General features: G+C 40.0%; 2 protein-coding genes across 4 annotated transcripts in view; one reads left to right on the plus strand and one right to left on the minus strand.

Annotated features, from left to right (window-relative positions):
* LOC108052859 (heparan-sulfate 6-O-sulfotransferase 3-B) overlaps nt 1-23,907 on the plus strand; it is an 85,210-nt gene that overhangs the window by 18,103 nt on the left and 43,200 nt on the right. The gene's annotated exons all lie outside the window — the stretch shown is intronic.
* Nucleotides 11,894-19,050, minus strand: LOC108052848 (phospholipid-transporting ATPase ABCA3). The gene is given in 11 exon segments (XM_044459172.1): nt 11,894-12,461; nt 12,521-13,050; nt 13,112-13,177; nt 13,370-14,011; nt 14,071-14,362; nt 14,418-14,630; nt 14,747-14,906; nt 14,908-16,097; nt 16,448-18,167; nt 18,239-18,698; nt 18,759-19,050. Coding segments are annotated over 10 exon segments (5,430 nt in total). The 5' UTR covers nt 18,995-19,050; the 3' UTR covers nt 11,894-12,461; nt 12,521-12,599.

Raw genomic sequence — 23,907 nt, forward strand, 5'->3', positions numbered from 1 at the left:
TGCGAAAAAAAGCAGTAATAAAGATAACTAAACAAAACACAAACTAAGAACGACGCCTCAATGTCATTAATTATATTCAATATTTACGTTATGCTTTGCCGATTGCAAATCATAATTTATCTCTGCGATATGCATTGATAGCATTGAGCCATCCACATATGAGATGATTGAGAGGCGTGGGGACGCGTTAAGCGGCTTGTTGAATTGGTTTCAGTTCCGATATCCCTCGCCTTCTTTGGCTAATAAATCATTTCGTTTATGACCGCCGACGTTGTCGTTGAATTATTGGCGACAATGTGGCAGCTTTTTTCTGATGGCGCCGACACTCCCAATTCTGACAATGACGAAGGCTAACTTCAATCTTTTGTACATCCTCTTATACTATACATCTACATGTGCGTGAGTGGATGGGATTGTGTTTGGGCTGCCGATGACTTGCAATTTAGATGCTTTTATAAGGACGTCATCAATTAAGGAGTGTTCAGATGGCTTTAAAGAGTTAAATCTTAAAGGAAGTTAGTCAGAAAGTAAATCTAAATAAATAACAAATTTTAGCGTGCAATACAAATCGAATGAAATATATGGTTTAAACTAATTCTGTACTTCCAAACAATTTTGAAATACTTAATTAGTTCCGAATTTGGGGTTTACTTTTGGTTGTGTTTCAAGTGCAGAATGAGGTGCTTTGAACCCACCCAAATATTAACTTAATTTTTTCCATTTTATTTTCTAATTAAGGTTGTAGCCTGAGCGAAAATACCTTTGAACTTGTTTTCTACTAACCTGGCCGACAACCCTTACAAGCCATTTGACAAAGCTGTGACCCAAAAAACGTAAATGAAAAGCAAAAACTGAAGACCCAAAAAAACTTTTTTACCTTAAGCTTTTAAGTACTGGGAAAAGTTAGACAAATCCCTATTTTTCTGGTCGGGCGGGGTTAGGGGATTGCGTACTTAAGTAAACTGAATTGAAATAAAACTAATTGCTAATTGAGCGGCGTGGAGGGGGGATCAAACCCGAACCGAACACAAATCGGGCTAATGGCCCAGAGTCGTCAGTTTGGATGACGTGTAAGGGGTCAGTCTGCATGGACACACGTAATTACCATGTTCGACGGAAACAGTTCCCAACTTTGGACTGTCCTGTCCGACGCTGTCATTTCCGCTCCCTTTGCCTCTGGTTTAGTTATTGTTTCGACTTGGCTGTCCTACTTCAGCGTTTTAAATCCGTTTCTTCTTCCCCTAGTTGCTTGTTATTGCTCGTTGTTTTTTTTGGGGAACAACTCGTTCTTTTTGGCCATGTTGTTCGTTTGGGGTTTTCTTGTAATTTAATTTTGCGGTCAACCGACATGACACAGGAAGCACGGAGGGCATAAAGTAGCTGGCAGCCCGAACCGCAGGCCATCGCCACAAAGCATCCTTTTCTTGCTACTTTCCTTTAATTTCATGCCGTGCCTGCTTTGGCTCCTGATTTTGTTCTTAATGCACTCGCAAAAATATATATTTTATTTCGGGGAAACTATAACAAAATATGTAATGTTTGGTTGGTACAATTAATATAAATTGCTGATCACTTTCTTTCCCTATGTTTTTACCCTTTCCTTGCCCATATATATTAAATATTTAAAAAATAAAAACAAAAATTAGTAGTAGTTATTGTATGTATTAATGTTTTAAAATGTTACCCCTTTTCAAAAAAGTTATCAGTTCTTGTAAAAAATATTATTTGCTATTATAAATTCCTAAACTTTTTTTCGCAGTGTACATATGCTAGAAGACACATTGCAGCCATTTTACAGCTCTTGCCAAAATTTCCGTCAAGAGCGTTGGCGTCGATGTTCGCGTTGACGTTTCCGCTGATGTTGGCACGTGTAGCGGCAACATTTTGCTTTTCTTTCACGCTTTTCTTCCTCAAGGGTTTTTCCTTTTTTTCGGGGGTAGGCTTTGAAGGGACTTTGTGTGTTTTGACACTCTTTTCGCATTAATGACGTAGCACAAGCAACATTTTTGTCTTCTTCTGATGGGAATTTGATTTTTTAAGCAGCTGAAAACTTTTATAAACAAGAAAGGAAAGCTAACTTCGGGCGGAGCCGAAGTTGATATACCCTTGCAGAATATTTTATAAATTATATTCTCCAAAATTATTCATATGATGCATTCTTAATACTTAAAAAAAGTCCCAACTTCCTAACTTTAAAAACAACAAAGTTATGTAATTTCCAATCGTTCAGTTATATGGCAGCTATAAGATATAGTCGGCCGATCCTTATGAAATTTGGTAGGTCGGATTGATTAACCAAATATAAAATCCATAGAAGATCCCGTCCTAACTTTACAAACACCAATGTTATGGCATTTCCGATCAATCAGTTATATGGCAGCTATAGGATATAGTCGTCCGATCCTTATGAAATTTGGCAGGTCGGATTTTTTAGCCAAAAATAAAACCCATAGAAAATCCCAACTTCCTAACTTTAAAAACACCAAAGATATGGCATTTCCGATCGTTCAGTTATATGGCAGCTATATGATATAGTGGCCCGATCCGGCTCGTTCCGATTTATATACTACCTGCAATAGAAAGACAACTTTTGGGAAAGTTTCAAGCAGATAGCTTTAAAACTGAGGGACTAGTTTGCGTAGAAACGGACGGACAGACGGACAGACGGACAGACGGACGGACAGACGGACATGGCTAGATCGACTCTCCTGGTGATGCTGATCAAGAATATATATACTTTATAGGGTCGGAAATGTCTCCTTCACTGCGTTGCAAACTTTTGACTGAAATTATAATACCCTCTGCAAGGGTATAAAAACATATTTTAAGACCGAACCTTTTCATTAAGTTTGTCATTTGTTATGATTAATTTTAATTTGTTTTGTATTATACATTTAATCTTTGTTGATAACTGTGTGCCAACTTCCCATATATTTTTAAAAAAATAATCATTTTTATTTACTCAAACATTTTATTGGATGATCAATACTTACTTTACGAAATTGTTAAAAAACGGAGTGTAACTAACTAGTCAGCAAAGTTTGCCAAAACTTTTAGATTTACGTAAATAAATTATTTTTGTAATTACCAAATAATTAAAGAAAGACCCAAATAAGGTTGCCTTCTTCTTGTCTTCAAACTCAAGAACTCTGACCCCAGTTGCTGGTACTTAAAATATACTTTGTGGACTTAAATGAGTGGTGCCTCTGGCGTTTTCTTGGACAAATGTGTGCTAACGTTTTAGCGCCTGCTAAAAAAATATACATGAAAAATAATAAGGGTCTTTTTTGGGTCTTTCTCTCCGGTACTTGCTTTGGCATCTTTTTCTCAATCTCAATCTCATTTTCTATTTTTCTTTTCGGGCATCCTTTTTGTCCCCTTTTAACAGTGTGTGTGTGCATTTTAATAGGATTTTGGGATGGTCTCGGCTTACTCGCCTTTGGGCCGGGCCAACAAAAATGAGCCGGGCGGAATATAAATCTTATATATATTTAGAATAAATAAACCAGATTTGATGACTGAAAATATTTTTCTCTAATTTGTACGTTTTTCTTTATATTTTTAGGTAAGCTACGGAGATCTCATTTAATCATGATCTTCAAGCGGTGAGAGTAAAATACCATATAATAAATCTTAAATGACAAAAACCCATACAAATGGAAAACTAAAAGAATTTATCTTAAATTATGATTTACTAAGCTTTTTGAAGTTTTCATACTGATTTATGTTCACAAAGAATATAGAGTTATACAAACCATAAACAAACATTTTTGATGTATGGAACAGAATCAGCCGACTTAACTAAATTATATTTTGCTTTCAAGTATTTTTTTTTAAATTTCTTCTAAATAAGTACACATATTCTTTGTTGCCGAAAACTTTTTTTTGCTCCCGGTCTGATTCAATGATTAAATTTATGGAATATATAAATAATTTCCGGAACACTTGCCCAAATTCTCAGCACGAACTTAATCAAATTGAAAGGCAATTTCCGTTAATGATTTCCCGCTGCGCTCTTGCTAAACAAATCGCGTTAATGCTTAATTAAATTTAAGCAGAGACAAACCCAGCAAACACAATTAAGCAAATCATAAAATCAATTAGGCGAGCATTGCATTTCATCTTAATGTCCACTGGACTTGACAAATAAAATGGCGAAGCCAAAGTCAAACAATTTGATATGGAGGCACGGACACCACGGCACGGACACCCCATTAAACACACACAAAACACACACGTGGGGGAGCGGACAAACATCTGCCCAATTAGAGCATTAAACCTAATGCCAACACGATTGCAATTAATTACCGAAGAAATTAAATTCCATGTTCAACACGTAAATGGCGAATATAAAGCGCGCTTTCCCCAGTGTTCCAATGATTTTCCGGACCTCGACGCTCGATGAAATGGGCCACCATTATGTGCGGTTATTCCGTCGCCTCTAATGCCACGCCCCCACGGCCACCTGCCACCTCACCTCCGCCCGTCAAACAATAACGTGCTGCCACGTTAATGACGCCACATGGCAGCGGGCTAGACCAATCCATGGTTGCACTTAACGTGTCCCGCGTTTTATGTCTTTTTTCCGCTTTTCTCGCGTTTTATCTGAAACTCGACAGCCCGAAAAAGTTTTCATGAGCTTGGACTGGAGGTGGTCCACAGTGGGATGGGGGGGTCGCCAATCGACTATATGACATGACCTGACCTCCACGCGAGTTCGACAGTACATTTCTGTCGCCAAAAGTTATTATGTGTGGTCGCGTTTGATATCATGGGACATGGTTGGGTTTGCTATTTCGACTACTGTTAAAAACTTTATTGGTATTATAGTTAAGAGCTGTCATTTAAAATTCCATTGCCATTCAAATATAATTTGCCTTACATAAGTTATATGCTTTTATGGTATAGGTTTCCCATTACCCTTTTTAAAACAATGCTCGGAAAATCGTGTATAGTTGCAATTTAAAATAGCATTGCCATTAAAATAGCACTTGCTTTACAGAGGTTATATTATGCAATAGGTTTGCATTTACCCATTTTATGAAAAATGTTATTATTAGTTAATACCTTTTATCTATTACTGTAATATCGTTATAAATTAATATTTTCAAAGTGCTTAACTAGCAATTACTCGGCCACTTTACACTCCCCCATTTACACAAAATGGATTGTGTTGGCTCTCAGTTTGAACACTATAATTACCTGCAATAAGGTTAGTACCTGTGTGTTTGACTTCAAAGCCTTAATCTTGTTATTATGTCAAGTCCGTGCTTCATATTAGTGAAATCACAGGGAGGAGATTACGTGATGTGTATATTTTGGCTTTGACCACGCGAGGCACATTCCCTGTTTGTTTTCTAAATATATACCCAAGCTTAAATTATTGGCTAATTTGTCAAATGCCAACTTGTCAACAAACTCGTCGGGTTCATGGTGCAATGGGTCCTTGGGTTTAAGGTCAATGAACTTCAGTAAAAAAAAAGTACAGACTAGAACATTTTTAGTGATTGGAAAAATATGTCTTATTCATAAACCAAAATGCTTTTATATTAATAGTAATTACTCTTACATAATTATCGTTATGGCAATTAATACCCTTCAGAATCCTATTGTCTGCCTTCGAGCAAGTGTCCATTACCAATGATTAAGTTGATTGAAAACAAATAAATGGGGGATTATGGGAAATATATATTTGGGGTAGACGTCGAGGCAGGGGGCATTCGGGGGGTTTCGATAACGTTTGAGGGCAGGTTCATATCTTTTGACAGGCTTTGCCTGCCATCCATTTGCAGTTCATTTACTAATGAGCCAATAAGGCCACGCGTTTGAGACCGATTCAAGGCTTCCCCTCAACCCGCTCCCTTTGCCAATTCGGTTCGGTGGTTGTCGTCCAGAAATTTATGTTTGGGAAAAGCTTTCCTTTTGTTCTTGTCCCCTGAAGGGTGGTGTTTGTCGGTGGTGGTTGTTTGCCAGCTTTTGTTGGTTACTGCTGCATTGTGAGCACGTCTCGTACTTTGCACTTGATGTCGGTGCGCAAAATTTTACGCTGCAAGTGCAAGTAAATCTGCTGTGGTCACATCTGCAGCCATGTTGCAAAGATTTTAAGGGAACAGTAACTTAAGCTGATGTCAAAACAAGTACTCAGTGGCGATAACAAGAGTGTCGAAATATATACTCTACTATTACTGCCGAGAAATTTGACAGTTTAAAAAAAACAGAATCTAAAACAACAAAACAAGTTATCTACTTAAAATAAAAGGCAAACTTTAAAGCGACAATATTGGCCAATTAATAAAACTTTTGTAAAAGTGAAATCTTGGCAAGCCCTTGCCAAATTTCAAAACAAGTTAAACAAGGACGTAATAAAGTTTAATGCTAATTATAATTACACTTTCAATCAAGTTAATTGCACAATTTCCGTAGGCTGCGAGGGTGAATCACAATTTTATGTTTTATTCAATTAAAACTGAGCCAGAAAATGAAAGTCTCAATAAGAATTATTGGTTGACGCAGAAGAAGGGCAAACAAAGTTCAAAAGGACATCAAAGTCAGTCTTATAACAGATCAAATTAGGACTTTAATTAAGAAGTACAAGAGTAAAATAATTGCACCATCGGCGGTGAAACCAGTTACGAGGGGTTAAAAAGTATCGCTTGGTTTTGCGTGAAAGGGGATTTTATTAACTGCAGACTTTTATACATTTAATATGCATGTGTTCATATTACACCAAGGCAGGTGTGCAGCTGACAGATGTAACAAGGCGTAATAAAAAAAAGAAAACACAAAGCGGAAAGTTAAATAATGGTGGAGGAAAATAGCAGCAGCCAAAGAGCAAACAAGGCTCCTCTTAACATCCCCCCGCCAAATCATGTGAAAACGCTTTAAGCTAAAAATTTGCCAAGCAGGAAGAACGTTTTTTTTCTTTGCCAATTTATGTTCGCCAAAAGAATGAAGCAAGTGAAGCGTAATGAGGGAGAGTAGGGAGCTGAATTCTTTAAAGTTCTCCAAACTTCTAAAGTTTCTGCACAGTGTTTATGTTGCTTACTTTGTAGAGGCTTATTTTTAGGGGTTTTAGTTGAAATTTATTAAGAAAAGTAAGAAGTTTGATTATAAAAGGTTTAAAGAGTGCCGACCTACACATTAATTAAAATTGGACACCTACACATTAAACTTAAATTTGTAAACATGTATTGCTACTTGTCTGAAAGCATATCCCCCAATTTATTTGATTGCCCAAAATTGCAAAATACCAATTAAAATATACGTTTTACTGCATCCTAGTGGGTGAGGAGCCCCAAAATGCACAGATGACAACTGACAGCACATGTGCGTAGTAGTACCAATTTGCAAACAGATGCTAAAAGCGCATAATGACATGTCAAACCGAGAGTCTAGAAGTCGTGGCCTTTCCCCCTCTCGTTCTAACTCTCAGACACAAGTGTAATTAATTGCTAAATACGTGTTTGCAATGCTTAACTTGGAACCATGACATGCAGACACTGGGACATAGACGAATGCTTGGCTAAACTATTCGCACTTCAAACGGAATATCCCGTCGAGTACTCCGGACTGTCTCAACAGTCCGTACATCTATCCTCCCCCCAAATGTGCATTTCTATCATTGTATATATATATTTTAAGAGCTCTGACCACGCCCAGTTGTCAGTGTACGCCTTGCTTCCAAAGTGTTAAATAACAAGTTCAAGTCAAAGTTGCCCTTCCCCCTGCAAGAAAAAACAACTTTTTGCCTTCCAGCCTTATAAATGACTCTCGAGGCTTTTGAGTTATGAAATGAGCTCCTGGTCTCCTGTTCCCTCCCACTGTGTTCACCCACAACTGAAGCAAAATGATAAATTGTGGCTCGGTGCCACCCGTGAGACATTCGAAATATGCTGGTAATTATTTTGTTGAATGTCGCTCAGGTTTTAGTGCGAGAATTTATTATCTTCATTCTCTGGCCGGACGCCGCCCATAGACTAGACCATAATAAATTTGTGCGGGTTAGTTGGCATCGCCCAGGATCGCATTTATAAATGACTTCGAGGGTAGTCCACGTACTGGAGGTTAACTAGTCGAAGGTTAAATCAAGGAAAACTATTTGAAGACTAAATTGGTAAAAGTATTTTCCTTTAAAATATTATTATTACTATTTATGTTTGTAAGTCTGATTTAAGATATTGGCTTCCGGTTTTGTTCAAATTGATTACTTTCGTATATTACTTTTTCAACGGATATTCAAATGTAGTCTACGTACTGGGGGTGAACTAGTCAAAGATTACAAATAAGGAAAACTATTTGAAAACTTAATATTTGTAAAGTGTATTATTTCTAGATATCAACTGATTTCTAATAACCGCTTCCGAGTTCATTAAAGTTGATTAAATTCGTAGATGAATTTTTAAACGGATATTAATAATGTATTTCACTCCAAATATTAAGATGATCCTTAGACAGGGGGAGATGAAAAAATGGAAAGGGGAAGACCCCTGTTGGGCACCTGTCAAAATGCAATAACAATTAGAACCTAGTGGTTTTGGCAGTTCGCTGGGAAACAGAATATGACAGGAAAGCCAGTTGAATCCAGCCAAGTCAAGTCAAGACAATTAAAGGCAATGGCCAGCTGGTACGAAGAACAGCCAACGCCATTTATCCTCCCTGTGAATAATGTCAAGTGCAGGCAGACAGGAGAGTCAACAAAGCCAACTGACAATGAAAAAAGAAACTGGCCGGAAAAAAACGTAACTTGAGGTGAAATTGTGTTTTCCTGCGACAGAAATTTGTACACTTTGGTAATAATACAAATATTGCGGTTTTCGTTGTCCTTTTATTTTATTTTTGTCAGCAGTCTGCTGTCTATTACAACTAAAAGTGTTTACTTGCAATGAATATGCTGCAAAGCAATATCCTAGCAACCAATTTAAACTGCAACTCGGCTAACTGGCAATCGGAGAATTAAATAAATAAACTAGCAAATTTAATAAAATATTTTGTGGCTAAAGCAATTTCATCATTGGCGGTTTAAGTAAAATACTTTTTGTTGCATACTTTTGGAATTTGCCACCTCCACGGACTGCTGGAATAAAAGTTTTTATTTGACCCCCCACATCCAGTTCAGCAAACTGGTTTCTCCGTTTTTTTTACTCTGCTAATTGCTTGTCCATTTTACGGGTTACGGATTATGGGTGGAAGGGATTGGAAGAGGGAAGAGGATGGGAGTAAGTTCGAACCAGGTTGCTATGTAGGTCGCCAATTGGATTTCAGGCAATTAAAAGCGGATTAAAACTGCTGTGCGTTACGGCAAATGAAAAAGAAAACTTTGTTCTTTTTGCCCTGTTTTAATCTGATTGTGTTTTGTCGCTGACGGCAAAGCTGCTTCTTAGGGGATTCCCCAGCTCTTTGGGTTTAAAGGGGATCCAGTCTCTTCTGTCCCTCTTGTTACATCATTTTTATGCGTATTAACAAGGTAATTGCAGCAGCTTTGACGGGCTTAAGCGGTGCGAGATATTCCTTTATATAGGCGGTGGCAGAGATTGCGGAGGATAAGACCGTGCTATGTTGACTTCCTGTTGTTGCTTTTTATATAAGAGGAGGCGGTGGAGAAGCTCACAGTCTGGAATTGAAAATTATAATTCTTTCGAGTGTCTCTGCAAAGCTGCTTTAATGGAATCAAAGCCAACAATGGAATCCTTTCCAGTTTCGCGCCATGCGAAAGGACCTCAAAGTGTCATTATATTTTGTATTTACATTTTAAATTATGAGTGGACTAGTTTATTAATCACTTAGATAATTTTTTGTACAAATGTTTCTTGTTTTTATTTAAAATCTAGTACAGTTTTTGTTTTTTTAAAGTAAAAGCATAATGATTGCTTATTGTGGCGTCAAGAAAACTAAGGAACAAAATATATATATTATATTCCCAATAGAAAAAAAATTATAACTCACAAAGCCCACGCAAACTTTTCCGCCTACTTAACCTACGCCTGTTTAGGTCGCTTTGCGTCTGTGATGTTTTAGCCAGTAATTATTGAAAAGTTTTTCCAGCTTCCGAGTTATGCGAGCATTAAGTAAACGTCAGGTATAATGTTTATGCATTCATAATACATAATGTGGCAGCAGAGCAGAAGCGAATGGGGAGCTCTTCTATGGGGAGCTGTGGAACATGATCCTGGGACGAAACACGCTCAAAAGTATGCAACAAAGTTATGCAAAGTGCAGGCAGCAGACGTGGGAAAGACAGCTCCGCTTGCCACTTGAGAAACACTGCGAAAATTCCCAAGCAACGGGGAAAACAGAAAAAAGTAGTGTCACAATGCATAATGGGGTAAAAGGCAGGGCGACATTTTGCCTGCCAACTGCAACAGGATGCAGGTTAAGTTCTTGACGCCAGCGCCACATAAAGTGGCAAAAGTTATGCATGAACATGGACCCGTGCTAAAAAAGCAGGGTGTGGCAAGTGTCAACTTGTTTGATTTAGCTCCCAAGAAAGGAGACCAAGCGTAGAAAAATGGCGCAAAATAATCAGCACAGAACTGCAAGCGGCAATTTCTCAGGCACCAATCAGTGCCTCATTACATGCAACCTGGCTGGGCAGCCACCTCCAACTCCAAGTATATCAGCTTCCGCTGCCGTAACAGGCTGACGTGTTTCCGGCACACATACGCCATGAACATTAGGGCAAAAACAATGTGAAACGAGCGAAAGAGCGCATATATTTTCTATGATTTATTATTTTATCCCGTCAACAGTGAATAAACGAAAAAGTTGCTTCAAGAAGTAAAGTAAAGAAGAAAACTGGGAAAAATCCGAAGTCAGCTGATTGAAATACCCTTGTAAGCCCATCATCCTTATGACATATTTATAATATAGGCGATAATGGTGTGGTAAATCCACCTTTATTCCAGGAAATATTAAAATGAAGGGCTCAAACAAATCTTGTTGGTAATAAAAGCTGAATATCATATGAAAGGTGGTACAAGCCATTAAATATTTTAAATTATAGTAACTAAGGGTAAATGGGTTTTTAAAGATTATTAAAGCAAACTTAATAAGAAGCTCTTGAGCAAATACAATTTTCAATGAAACCAATGCTTGTAACTTACTCCTTGAGAATACTCTTTGCAACTTCAGTAATGCTTAAAGCTTTTGTACCCTTTAGTTGCCTGCAATTAATTCGTTACTTCAAAAGTCCTCTTTTTTCAACGTCCAGAGCGATGGTAACAAGTTAATATATCAACATTACGCTAGAACTGAAAAGTCAGCGCCTTGATTTTGCGCTTGACTAATTTTAGCTTTCGCTTTTGTTGTTTTTCCTTCATCATTTTCCTTTTTCTCAGTTTTATTTTGTTTCGGAGAAAGTTTTGTGAGCCAACTCGCGCACTTTGCCTAGCGTAGTTGGGCATTTTCCGTTTCCGCGTTCCCTTGTAAAATTAGTATTTGCCATCGTTGTCGTTGGTTCCCCAGCTTTATCTCAGCGCCATTGGTTGCAGGCCAGTAACAATTTGTTTTTCGCTCCTGCACACGCTAACTTGCCCAACACTTGATAAGCGGGAAACTTTCGACTTTTGGTTGCCATTTTTCAAAGTACTCACCCAAAGTTGGACTTTAATTTAAGTTTGTTGTTTAGCTAGAACTTTACTATACATTGCTTCAATTCAAAACTAAACCAATATATTTTATATTTTCTCTACCTCATTTCAGGTAATTATCAAAGGCTAGAAGAACATTGCGCATTAAATCATGGAAACTTTAATATAATATTAAAAAAATATCAAGGGGTAACTAATGATATCGTACAAACAATTTGTCAAACTGATTTTTCAATGATTTTTTTCTTTGTTTATAACCATTTTAATGATTAATGTATTATTCCATTTTGGCTTCTTTGTCGATGGAATTATTTTTGTATAAAAGTGTTTTTATTATTAATTAATATCTTTGTGTTGTACAAGGAGAAAGCATAAATTTATATTCTATTTATCGTACCTTAAAAGTATTAAAAATCTTTACAAATTCAGATAATTTAGTGATACAAATTATATCAAAATATTCTTGAAATTGTAGCCAAAATGAGAGTGGGACGACTTCTCCACCATATATGTATGTATGTATTACAGCACCTGTCATCTTCCAGAAGTGGCAATTAAATATGCGCCATTCTTATTATGGAGCTCGTCCTTGGTTTTAGCTGAGGTCTTCTCGTCCTTAATTGCCCCGTTGTATGGTCCTTGCTGGTTTTCAGCTTGAGCCTCAATTTTCGGATGAATTTTCCTCTGGGGTTGACGCGATGGCATTTAAAATATGCAAGGCATTTGACATTTTAATCAACCGTTGCCCTCGGAACGCAGCCAGGCTCACCAAAAAGCCAAAGTGCAGGGTCGAAGGATGAGAGAAAAGGAAACGCGGGCAAACTTGCAAACATTTCCTTAATGAATACAAATACGGTCGGCTGCTATTTAACTACTCTGGAATTGAAGGTGGGAAAGTATAAATTGTTGTATAACTGCTATATATGTAGACTTACAAATTTCTTATAGGCTCATATCGTAATGGTTTGGGTACTCTTGTCATTTGTTAATGTTTTAGTTAGGTGTTTTCCTTTATCATTGAATATCACTATCAGTACTTTCAGAGGATGATGCTGGTCTCCGTATTTTGTCTTTTCCTTTTTCCTTTCCCTTTCCTTTTCCTTTTGCTTTGTCGTTTTTCCTCTTTAGTTCTCGTTCCTTCTTTCCTTCATCATCTTTAATTTTATCTGTTTTTTTCCTTTGTTTATCTTCTTTTTCAAATTTTGTTATATCTAAATTTGAAAATTTTTTTTTATTTGTCTTGACAATCACAACTTCCTCCATATCTACAGATGAGTCTGAGTCAACGTTTATATTAAATTCTTCGTTATTCAGTTCCATTAAAATTTCGTCCAGGGAAGCTTGAGTTATGGAATAGTCTTCCAATTTACCGTCGTTCCGTTTTAGTTCCATCTGGTAAAAAAGGTTGGACCACGTTGTATCACTTTTATATATATGATATCTAAGGGAATTTCCTAACGCTTCCCTTTAAAAAAAACGGACAATAAAATTAGACCCGTCCATTAAATTGATTTATTAGATCTTACTGTAAAAGTGACGCTGGAAAGAGATTATCTATTTCAGCCATAACTGTTTCCAGAACCTCCTTCTGCCTGCAAAAAAAAAGTGAATCAAAATATTACTAGTACTGCATCATGATGATTGTAATCAAAATCTAACCAGGCCAAAATATTATTGTTAAAATGTTGATAAGACCTCATGCTCTAAACACAGTTATTGTTTTCGCGAATTCTTTAGCTTTACATTTTCGAATTTTGAGAAAATATCTCAATAAAATTACTTACGCTTGGGGATCGTTCTTGACCTTGACCTGGATCCCAAGCACCATGATATGAGAAACTTCTGATCGCACCTGCTGCACCGATCCGATGCACGTCAGCTCGCCTGAGACCAGTAAGCCGACTCTGGTGCAAAGGGCGTTGACATCCTCCACGTTCTGGGTGGTCAGGAGTACTGCCCTGCCATCCGTGACTACGGTCTCCAATTTCTGCCACAAAAAGTGGCGGGCCAAGAGATCAACTCCGTTGTTGGGCTCGTCGAGGCACACCAACCATCCGCCATTGACAGCGAGGGCTGTCGTCAGTTTTCTTTTAGTCCCGCCACTATAGGTATGGATTTTCTTATCCAGTTGGTCCCTGAATCCAAAGTCGTATGCCAACCGTTCGGAGACCCAATTCAGATGATACTTCGGCACTCCTCGGAGCAGGCAGAAAATCTTGAGCGTTTGGCGGCCGGTGAGAAAGCTGTGGAGAGTGTCGAACTGCGGACAGTAGCCCACGTTTTTCATGGCCGAGGTCATGTGTTCCCGCATGCTATATCCTTTGACATAGATGTTTCCACCGGTCATGCTGGTCTCGCCCACAATCATCCGGAACATAGTACTCTTGCCGGCTCCATTGGCGCCCAATAACCCGAAACAATCGCCGCTGTCGATACCCAATGAAAAGTTATTTGGGTTGGATTGCTTAACGACTCCAATACGTACGGTTCCAACGCGAATGAAACTAAATTGACTGCTTTCGTGCGGCAGTAATTCTTTTTAACCTGGTCCACAATTAGGGGATAGTCTTCATGATCGTACTTGGGAATGTCTGCCACTCTTTGTTCCTCATCAAGCACCCTGCCGTGTTTGTCAGATTCATCGTCCCAGATACGATTTGATTTGCTAGAGGTACAAATATGGCTAATCTCGCGGCTGAAGCACGTAATCCAAAGGAAGAAAAACCACATAAAGCCATGAATCAATAGTAACCAAAGGTCTGCCCATTTATATTCCTCTGCATCAAGAAACAGAATGGTTACTATTACGAATTTATGAATAGAAAGTATTACCTTGACATGCACAGAATACGTTACCGCTTCCAAATCTGCATTTGAGCTCATTGATTGGAGGAAGTAACTCACGTCCGCAATATTCTTGCAGTGAAAGGCATTTAAAAAGACCAAAGGCACCCACGTACATTGGGAATATGGCAAATATAAGAAATACATCTTCTGAACTGACAGAGAATCTCAACAAATAGACACAGGTTAGTAGTATTCCACCTAGTCAAAGAGATACAATTTCAATTTCACTTGTTTTTAAATATTCGTTTATTGCTATTATCAAACCGACCTATGGAATTCCATATTAATTTTCATTTCTTAAGGTATTTACTTACCCGTTACCACGTGAACCGTAAAGTTTACAGCGAACGCAGTAGCTGGCTTAGTGAACATCAGACTGCAAAGGTAGATGAACGGCAAGCAAGCGAATCCTATAAATAGGAAGATGACTAGGACTTGGTACCAAATTGTGGATTGATATAGAGCAATGGTTAGGTGCCAGCATAAATATAAAAAAGATTAGATAGTCCCAGAAAAAGTGGGTCAACCAAAAAATGAATGGAGTAAGTCCTTGTATTTCCTGTTGCAATTTCATTTGCTGGACGCGTTCCTCCGTTACAAACACGACAAAAATGCTCAAGGCTAAAGCTAGATATACAGTTGTTACAATAGTGCCACCAAAAATTCTTTTCATACTATCCGTTTCATTAAATAAGGTTGTTGCTGATTCTGCAATAGACATCTGATGTATTAGAAGATTATTAGTTTCCGAATCTGCAAGCGTATTATAGGAAACAGAAACATTGTGCCTAACGATACGATTTTCTTCATTTTCTTTCGTTTCTTTTTCATAATCAACACTATCCTGCCGTTTATATTTATGTTTTCCCAATCTTCTATATTTCACACTATGATCTTCCAACTGACCTCTGTTTACAACAATGCCAAATCTGTTACCACAGGCTACTTTTCCGAGGGCATTGTATACCAGATTCATGGCAATGGGTGCCGAGTGTTCAAACGCATCGCTATTGAACCACGCAGTTATAGCCGATTCATTATCAAATGAAGCCCCACAAACAAACTTTCGATTGATATCACGGCGTATCAATGGCGATGCTCTAATAATGTACGAAAAAATTGAGTCTTTCTTTTGTACCGTGGCAGGGCTTTTAACCAATTTCACATAGGCATTCCCCTCTTTTTCATACAACTTATTGTTGACATCAAGTAAGATGATCATGTCATCATAGTTATAATAGTCTAATGACAGTGGCAGCACAATTGGCAGTTTTTTTCGTGGGATATCTTTCGCAAGATCGGTGGTCCCAAGGACTATGAAAAAATATATAAGTGGTATGATCAGGATTAATAGAAATATGAAAATATGATTGACTGTGTAATTAGCTTTCTTTATCATCATTGCCTGCAATTGGCGCGTGCAGCTCACTTTTCTTCTGATCATTGGCCTCAATCTTTCCTTCGGCACGGTTATTATCTGTGTGGGCTTCGACTCTGGTGGTTTTCTCGGTTCTGGCAACCTTTTGGGTCTTGGTACTTTCTTCCGTTCTGGTTCCGGTTCCTGTTCTAATTGGGATTTGTCTCGTGAAGTTGTTGGCGCTTCTTTCGCCCTTTTTACTTTTGATCGTTTCGAAAATTCAGTTTGACCTCCAAAATCAGATCTCTCTGCAAAAAAAATTTCGTCTCATTACGCTATCAATTTATCAACACAATACTTAAATTAAACTACCAACTTTAAGGCCTCGTTTTCCCAAAATTTTCTTTCGTAAAACCCTTTTAAAAACCAATACTAATTACTACAAATTTATCACACCAAATAAGTTTTTAGACTCAACAGACAAAATAGATAATTATGACTATGACGGCTTATGGATGTGTAAAGGGAAACCTAAAACAAATGCAAATAAAACGATAAAAATCGGATCAATCCGTCTAACCATTATGCATGTATAAAGGTTTCGTACTCCGATTTAACAAAGCAAGTCAGTATATCTGCTGGAAAGTCATAATCTTACCTTCATCTCCTGGATCAGCTCCGCCGACAAGACGGTCCGAATGCAGACTAAGGAAGATCTCCTCCAGACTAGAATCGGACAAGCCAAAATCGATGATATCAAGGCTCTCTATACTATGCTCAAGCTCGCGAAATAATTCCGAGAATTTGTCAATTTTGTTTCGCGGCAGTTTGTAGTTGACATCCAAGCCGCGCACAACCGAAGTGGCGGTGGGCACGTATCGCGTTACCAGCTCCGTCACCTTATCCACCTTGCAATTGGCGCCCATTGCGCAGGATAGCGTGTAGCTGGTGTTTTGCGATTGCTTAAGGAACCTCAGTGTGCCGTAGCAGTGGAGCTGTCCCTCGCACATGATGGCGATGCGATCGCCGAGGATCTCGCCCTCCTCCATGAGATGGGTGGTCATCAGGACGGTGCGGCCGAACTTCTCCTTCTGCAACAGCCGCCAGAGATCGTGGCGTCCCATCTGATCCAAACCGGAGGATGGTTCGTCACAGAAGATCACCTTGGAGCCACCGCACAGGGCGCAGGCCAGGGACAATCTTCGCTGATTGCCGGCGCTTAGTTTCAAGGCGTGCAACTTTTTAAACTCGGTCAAGTGGAGCTTGCTGATGTAAACATCCGCCTCTATACTGGCCTCTTTTTTTGTATAGCCCTTCAAGCGGCTGAAGAAGTAGATGTGATCACTCACGCTTAGCCCCTTGAAGAGGACACTGCGTTGGAGACAGATGCCCAAGTTACTTTTGGCTATCATTCGATCCCTAACTATATCATAGCCATTAATAAGGGCTGTTCCGGATGTGGGTGGCAACATGCCACAAAGCATCAGTATGGTGGTGGTCTTCCCAGCACCGTTGTGTCCCAGCAGGGCAGTAATCTCATTCTCGTACATATTAAAGGTTAAATTCTTCACCACCTCGCGATGTCCAAACGTTTTGTTGAGATTCCTTATTTCGACACCAATTTTTTTATCTTTTGGTCTCTTCTGAATGCTTCCCGTCGGTCTTTGATCGTCTGGATTGGGAAGAAGTAATCCGAATGGAAGTGGAAAATTCAAATTCCTTGACTTCGGCAGAAGCGGTGGTACAAATCGGTGTGGACACCAGTACCTTTTCTGACATGGATAGTACCATGGGTGGGGCACACCAAACTCGCCGGGTCGCACCTCCTCAATGTAGAGACATATCAGCAGTTCGATCCAGCTGATTGCAAACATGATTAGCATAATGACAACTATGCTCAGCTTATGGCCATATGATGCGGTTTTGGCCATGGTGTACCACTGTATTCCCACCGACTGAGCCTCCATGGTGGCCACGGAATGCAATATGTAGAACAGGGCCGAGTTCAGTCCAAAACAGGCAGCCGTTTGTGCGGCAAGACTTGCTCTTTTCGTGCCCACAATCACAAAGGGAATAACCGTGGCCGCATAGAGCAAAAGTGCAATCACGACGGCCCAATAACTTCTTGAACAAAGTGAGCTTACGAAGAAGGCAAAGAACACGAGTGAATGGATGTAAACAAGAAGTACGACGAAAAGACAGAGCAGGTTACTGAATTCATAAATCATTCCAGTTGCAAAAATACTAATCATAATTAACACGCATAGTAATAGCAGTACCATCGATTTCGTATACCAGGCAAACCAATGAATACTGTTTCTAAATCCCATTGCGTTTAATATTGCTTTTTGCTGGTACTCCTTTTCGGCTACTATATACTTTGAAAAATCACAAAAAACAAAAAAGATAAATTAGATTATGAGTGCTACACTTAACTTGCTAATCATACCTTGGCGATTGTTATGCAGGGAAGAAAAAAGGATACTATGGACATGTATGCCATGACTTTAGCTGATTCCGAGTAGTGATTTGGCACATATCTGGGGTAAGGAAAATGATTCATCCGAACCGACGTAATATTTTTCCTGCCTTTACTCTTCCATTTAATAAATATTTGTGATAGCTGTTCTTGCATTAATAAAAATCCTGATTCGAAATATTTGAAACTACTACTTTTTATATATACCGGCATATATAATGTAAAATTTAGGGTGTCGGGAAGGGTTGTAAAATAATCCCACTCAGGGGGGAACTCAATCCCGACTGCTTTTTGGTTTTTTAACATTTTAAGGTAGAGCTCTTCAGTCTCGTCAAAACTTTCGCAATGCGTAAAGTCGGTGATATTAGCAAGTTCAAAAACAAGTTTCTCAATAAGACCATTGTAAGGTGTAAAATAAAGCTCCTTAAATCTAAAAAGAAAATACAATAAATATAATTACGCCAAAGTCTTCTAAAGAGTACTCACTTACAAACTTGTTTTAACACTTTTTGGATCGGGCCCTTTTTCCAGTTCTATGTCGAAGGGAAACATCGATTTTGCAACCTTCGTTCCAATGGATATCAACAAAGGCATAAGGGCAGCAAGTAAAATTATCATAATGAATTCTACTACATTTGCAAATTGTATTTTCATGTCCTTCCATAGCAGTAACTGATACTTTTGACAAAATGTCAAGTTACGACTCATTGTTGAATTTCTTTGCATTTCGCCAACGCCACTTTAACAACCGTGTTTAGTGTATTCAGTGTTCGATTTTAAAGTATTTTCTGTATCATTTGACTATGTTTTTTGACTTACTGAGGTTGGCTTGCCAGTTAAATTCTCGGAAGATCTCAGAATATTCTCATATTTTAAGATAAATAGGTAGAATTTGAATACATCTTAAGAATTAACTTAAAAATAACCAAATTGAATAATTTATTTTTCAGTGAAACTATTTTTTTATTCGATGCTCAAAGAGTTGGATGAGTTTCGTTGTGAATGGCAATCAGCTTGGTAGAAATCCACGTGTAGCTCCTAAATTATATTTTGTGTTTTTTAAACATCTTCTTGGCTCGTGGGCTTTTCTTGCACACGAAGTTTATCTGCAGTCACTGCTGAGCGGTGACGGTATTTTATCGCGATTCTTATAACAATAAGCAAGTTTTAAGCTGTTTTGTGCTTTGCCCTCGCCCTGGCGTCTGCGCGAGCGAGAGGTTGTATCGACCTGTCTCTCGGACTTACATCGTCCGATATAATGGAGAATTTACCTGCTCAATTGCGCCCCAGTAATGGATGTGATAAGTTTGAGGAGATGAGGAAAGTAGCTGATGCAGACCCTGAAGAAATACGCTGCCAGCTCCGCGCTAAGCGTACAGATGTAACTGCTTTACTCGCAGGTATGCCAACACAAGCAACGACCTCCTCGTTGGTGGCAATCAGCAGCAACGCCACTACAAGTGTAACCTGCACCATCTCCAACGTCCAGGCAAGCTTGGTCTGTACTCCAACATACACTGGGTCTGCAATCGTGGCACCTAGCATTTACCCAACTATGTCTGACAATAATTTAACAAAATGCATCTTTCAAGCAGACAATCGGAGTATTAATAGGAAACGCAAAGGAGTGACTAACTCCCCTTTACCTGTCCTGTCCCTCCTCCGATTCGCAAAACTAAACGGCAGGCCACTGCGACTCCCAATGAGGCGGCCTCTACATCCGCTGCACCGACATTCGGAAACAATCGCTTTGCGATTCTGGCTGCTGAAGCGGAAAGTATGGAGCAAGACATGTTGGATGACAATGATGAGTCTGATGCCCCCAATGGAGATAGACAGCCTACAAAATCTAACAAGATCCCTGCTATTTGTGTACCGAACGTAAGCGATCCGGTCTTATTGGAACAATCTCTTGACCTTAGCATTGGCTCCAAAACTACAACATCCGCACTTCCAAATTTGGTGTATCCAGAATATATACAGCCAACTCAGACGCTTTTCGGCTAGCTGTAAAACACTGACAACTCTTAAGTGTAAATTTTGGCACCATCAGTTAAAGAAGACAAGGCCTACAGAGTAGTTCTGAAGGACTCCATACAAACGTTCCGAAATCTCAAATAACACAGGGATTTACTGAATTCGGCTTTGAGGTACTTAACATATACTGCCCCAAAAGACTGATTGGAAGAACATCCAGGTGAACGAAGATGATAATGAAGCTACAGTAAATTATAAAACTAGGCAGAATATGTTTTATATCAACCTTAAGCAGGGTGCAAACGTCGCAGAGTCCCTAAAATTACGCAACTCGGGAGATACAGAGTCACTGTCGAGCGTGCACCCCGTAGAAAAGAATTACTTCAATGTCAAAGATGCCAAATTTTTGGACATTCTAAAAACTATTGTGTTCAGGACCCTGTTTGTGGTAAATGTAGTGGTTCTCATGTTACTGGTTCCACACTCTGTGTAAGCGATACATGCTTGTGCGTAAACTGTGGCGGTAACCACGTCTCGACAGATAAAGATTGCCCGGTCAGATTAGAAAAAATAAAAAACAAAAGCCGAGGCCTAGACTCCCGGTAACAAATGATCCAGGACGCGTATCGCGTGGATTTATACCAGCTCAGGCATTAAGAACGAATATATCGTATGCTGATATAGCTCGACCCAAGGATATGCAAGCAAGGACTGGCTCAACCTCGCAGAGTGACGCAAGCTCTCCTTCAGACCCTAGGCTCACCCTTAAATTCCGGCGTTAGATAATGCCATCCGCGACATTAATAGCAAACTGGACACTTTATTTAAGCTGATGCAGGAAAATGCTGAGTCCAACAAGGCTTTCGAGAGCTGGTTCACGTTCTCATTGCGCGATTGCCGAAATGATTCAATCAGAATTAAATATCGGATTGTGGAACGCTCGTGGATTAGTCAGAGTATCTGAAGAGCTTCGAATATTCCTCAGCGATCATAACATAGATGTAATGCTTGCCACAGAAACTCACATGCGCGATGGTCAGCGCATCTACTTGCAGGCTATCTTATATACCATGCTTATCACCCTAGTGGCAACAGCAAAGGTGGCTCTGCAGTCATTATAAAGGATTCCTAAGCCATAATCCCTTGCCCGCCGCCTCTAGCAATGACGGGCAGATAGCGAGCATTCATTACAGACTGCAGACGGAAATGTAACATTAGCAGCTTATATCTACCTCCAGCAGAAAGATGGATCCAATCGAATTTGAGTCCTTGCTGGCCGGACTTGGAAGCAAATTTATTGCTGGCGGTGACTATAATGCCAAACATGCATGGTGGGGAAACTCAAGAGCCTGTAGAAGGGGTAAACAGTTGCAGATGTCATTGCAAATGGGCATTACCAAGTACTTGCCACAGGTGAACCCACTTTTACTCATACAACCCCTGATAACACCGACAGCGCTTGTTTTTTCATAATCAACGGATACGCTATAAACAGGCTAGAAGTAAAACACTCCATGAACTCTCCTCGGACCACACTCCAATCCTGGCCAGATTGCATGCCACACCAGTGAAAAACCACAGCGCACGCAACTCCTTCCCAGAGGTGCTAATACAAATGCATTCAAAGCCTACCTAGAGCAGCTGAGCGAGGTTACATAGAAGCCCAGGAACCTTCTGACATTGCAATGCCATCAGCCTTTTCATGGCATGATAAACCAGGCTGCTGAGATAGCTGCACCTGGGAATCGCCAAAATACAGAGACCTCTAGACATCTCCAGCTACCACACAGATTGCGGCACTTCTCAACCTAAAGCGAAGAGTAAGAAGAGAATATGCAAGAACGGGAGACGCTCGAATGCATCAGATACATAAACGGCTTGCTAACTGTCTAAGCAAGGCGCTCGCCCGAGAAAACAAGAATCTATTGACAGCTTTTGGAGAATCTGGGCACAGACGCTAGTTCCAACTACTCGTTGTGGCGTATCACAAACGGTACAAGGCTCAGCCCACCCCAAAGTCAGCAATTAAGAATCCCTCAGGTGGCTGGTGCCGTACGGCCTGGGAAAGCTGAAGCGTTCGCTAACAACCTCGAGCAACGTTTCAAGCCTTACGACTATTCACCTGAAAGCATACGTCGACAAGTTGAAGACTTTCTAGAATCTCCATTTCAAATGAGCCTGCCTGCTAGCCCTGTCACACTGACAGAGGTTAAAGAGCTTGTAGCTAAACTTCCACCGAAGAAAACTCCCGGCGAAGACCTGCTCGACAACAGAACGATTCGACTTTTACCGGATCAAGCCTTGCAATTCCTGGTGTCATTATTCAACAGCATACTAACTCTTGGATACTTCCCGAAAGTTTGGAAATCGGCGAGTATAATCATGATCCCAAAACCAGGTAAATCGCCGACTGACGTGGACTCTGAGGCCCATTAGTCTTCTACCAGGCCTGGGAAAAATCATGGAAAGGCTGATCCTAAATAGGCTGCTCACTTACGAGAATGTCCCAGTGCGATCCCGGAATTTCAGTTCGGCTTTCGTCTTCAACATGGAACTCCTGAGCAATTGCACAGAGTTGTCAATTTTGCTTTAGAAGCCCTAGAGAAGCAGGAGTATGCAGTTGCTGCCTTCCTTGACATCCAGCAGGCCTTTGACAGAGTGTGGCACCCTGGGCTCCTGTACAAAGCCAAAGTCTTTTACGCCACAGCTGTTCCAGCTCGTGAAAGCTTCCTGGAAGAACGCACTTTCCACGTATCTGCTGATGGGTACAAGTCGTCAACCAAACCGATCTCTGCCGGAGTTCCCCAAGGTAGCGTCCTCGGCCCTATCTCTACAGTATTTATGCTTCAGATATGCCTACACAATCTCCAATCACTGAAGTTGCTGAACAAAACGTGCTAATTGCGACCTACGCCGATGACACGCTGTCCTGACAAAAGCAAAAGTATATTGGCGCCACATTTGCATTGCAACAATATCTGGACGCATTTCACCAATGGGCCATGAACTGGAACATTCGAGTAAACGCAGACAAATGTGCCAATGTAACGTTCACCAATTGTCGAGTAGCTGCCCTGGAGTCAGCCTCAACGGAAGTCCAATCAGAGCCCTTCCGCATACAAGTACCTTGGTGTCACTTTGGACAAAAACTAACATTTGGCAGGCACATTACTTGTATCCAACACTCTTACAGGACCAAAGTTTTCGGATGGCTTGGCTTCTCGCACCACGCAACAAGCTCGCACTTGGCTGTAAGGTCCAAATTTATAAATCCATATTAGCGCCAACTCTTTTCTTGGACTCCAGGTTTATGGCATCGCTGCAAAACCAACCTCAACAAAATCCGGGTTCTGCAAGCGAAACACTTCGAAGGATCTCTGGAGCTCCGTGGTTTATGCGAACCAGTGACATCGAACGTGATCCAATGTGCCCAAACTTGGAGACAAGCTGCAGGAACTTGCTCGGAAGTACATGGAAGGTTAAATGAGCACCCCAACAGCCTAGCCAGGAAACTTGGAACTGCTGCCATTAATAACGCTGACCCTCGAACAAGAGTCAAAGAAGACTAAAGCGACACCACCCTCAAGACCTACCTGACCGGGTTTTGCCTAAACATCATCAATACAACAACAGCAATATTTTCCCTAAAATGTCTGGGTTAA

Source organism: Drosophila rhopaloa, unplaced genomic scaffold (genome assembly GCF_018152115.1).
Source record: "Drosophila rhopaloa isolate 14029-0021.01 unplaced genomic scaffold, ASM1815211v1 contig_178, whole genome shotgun sequence".
NCBI classification, from domain to species: domain Eukaryota; kingdom Metazoa; phylum Arthropoda; class Insecta; order Diptera; family Drosophilidae; genus Drosophila; species Drosophila rhopaloa.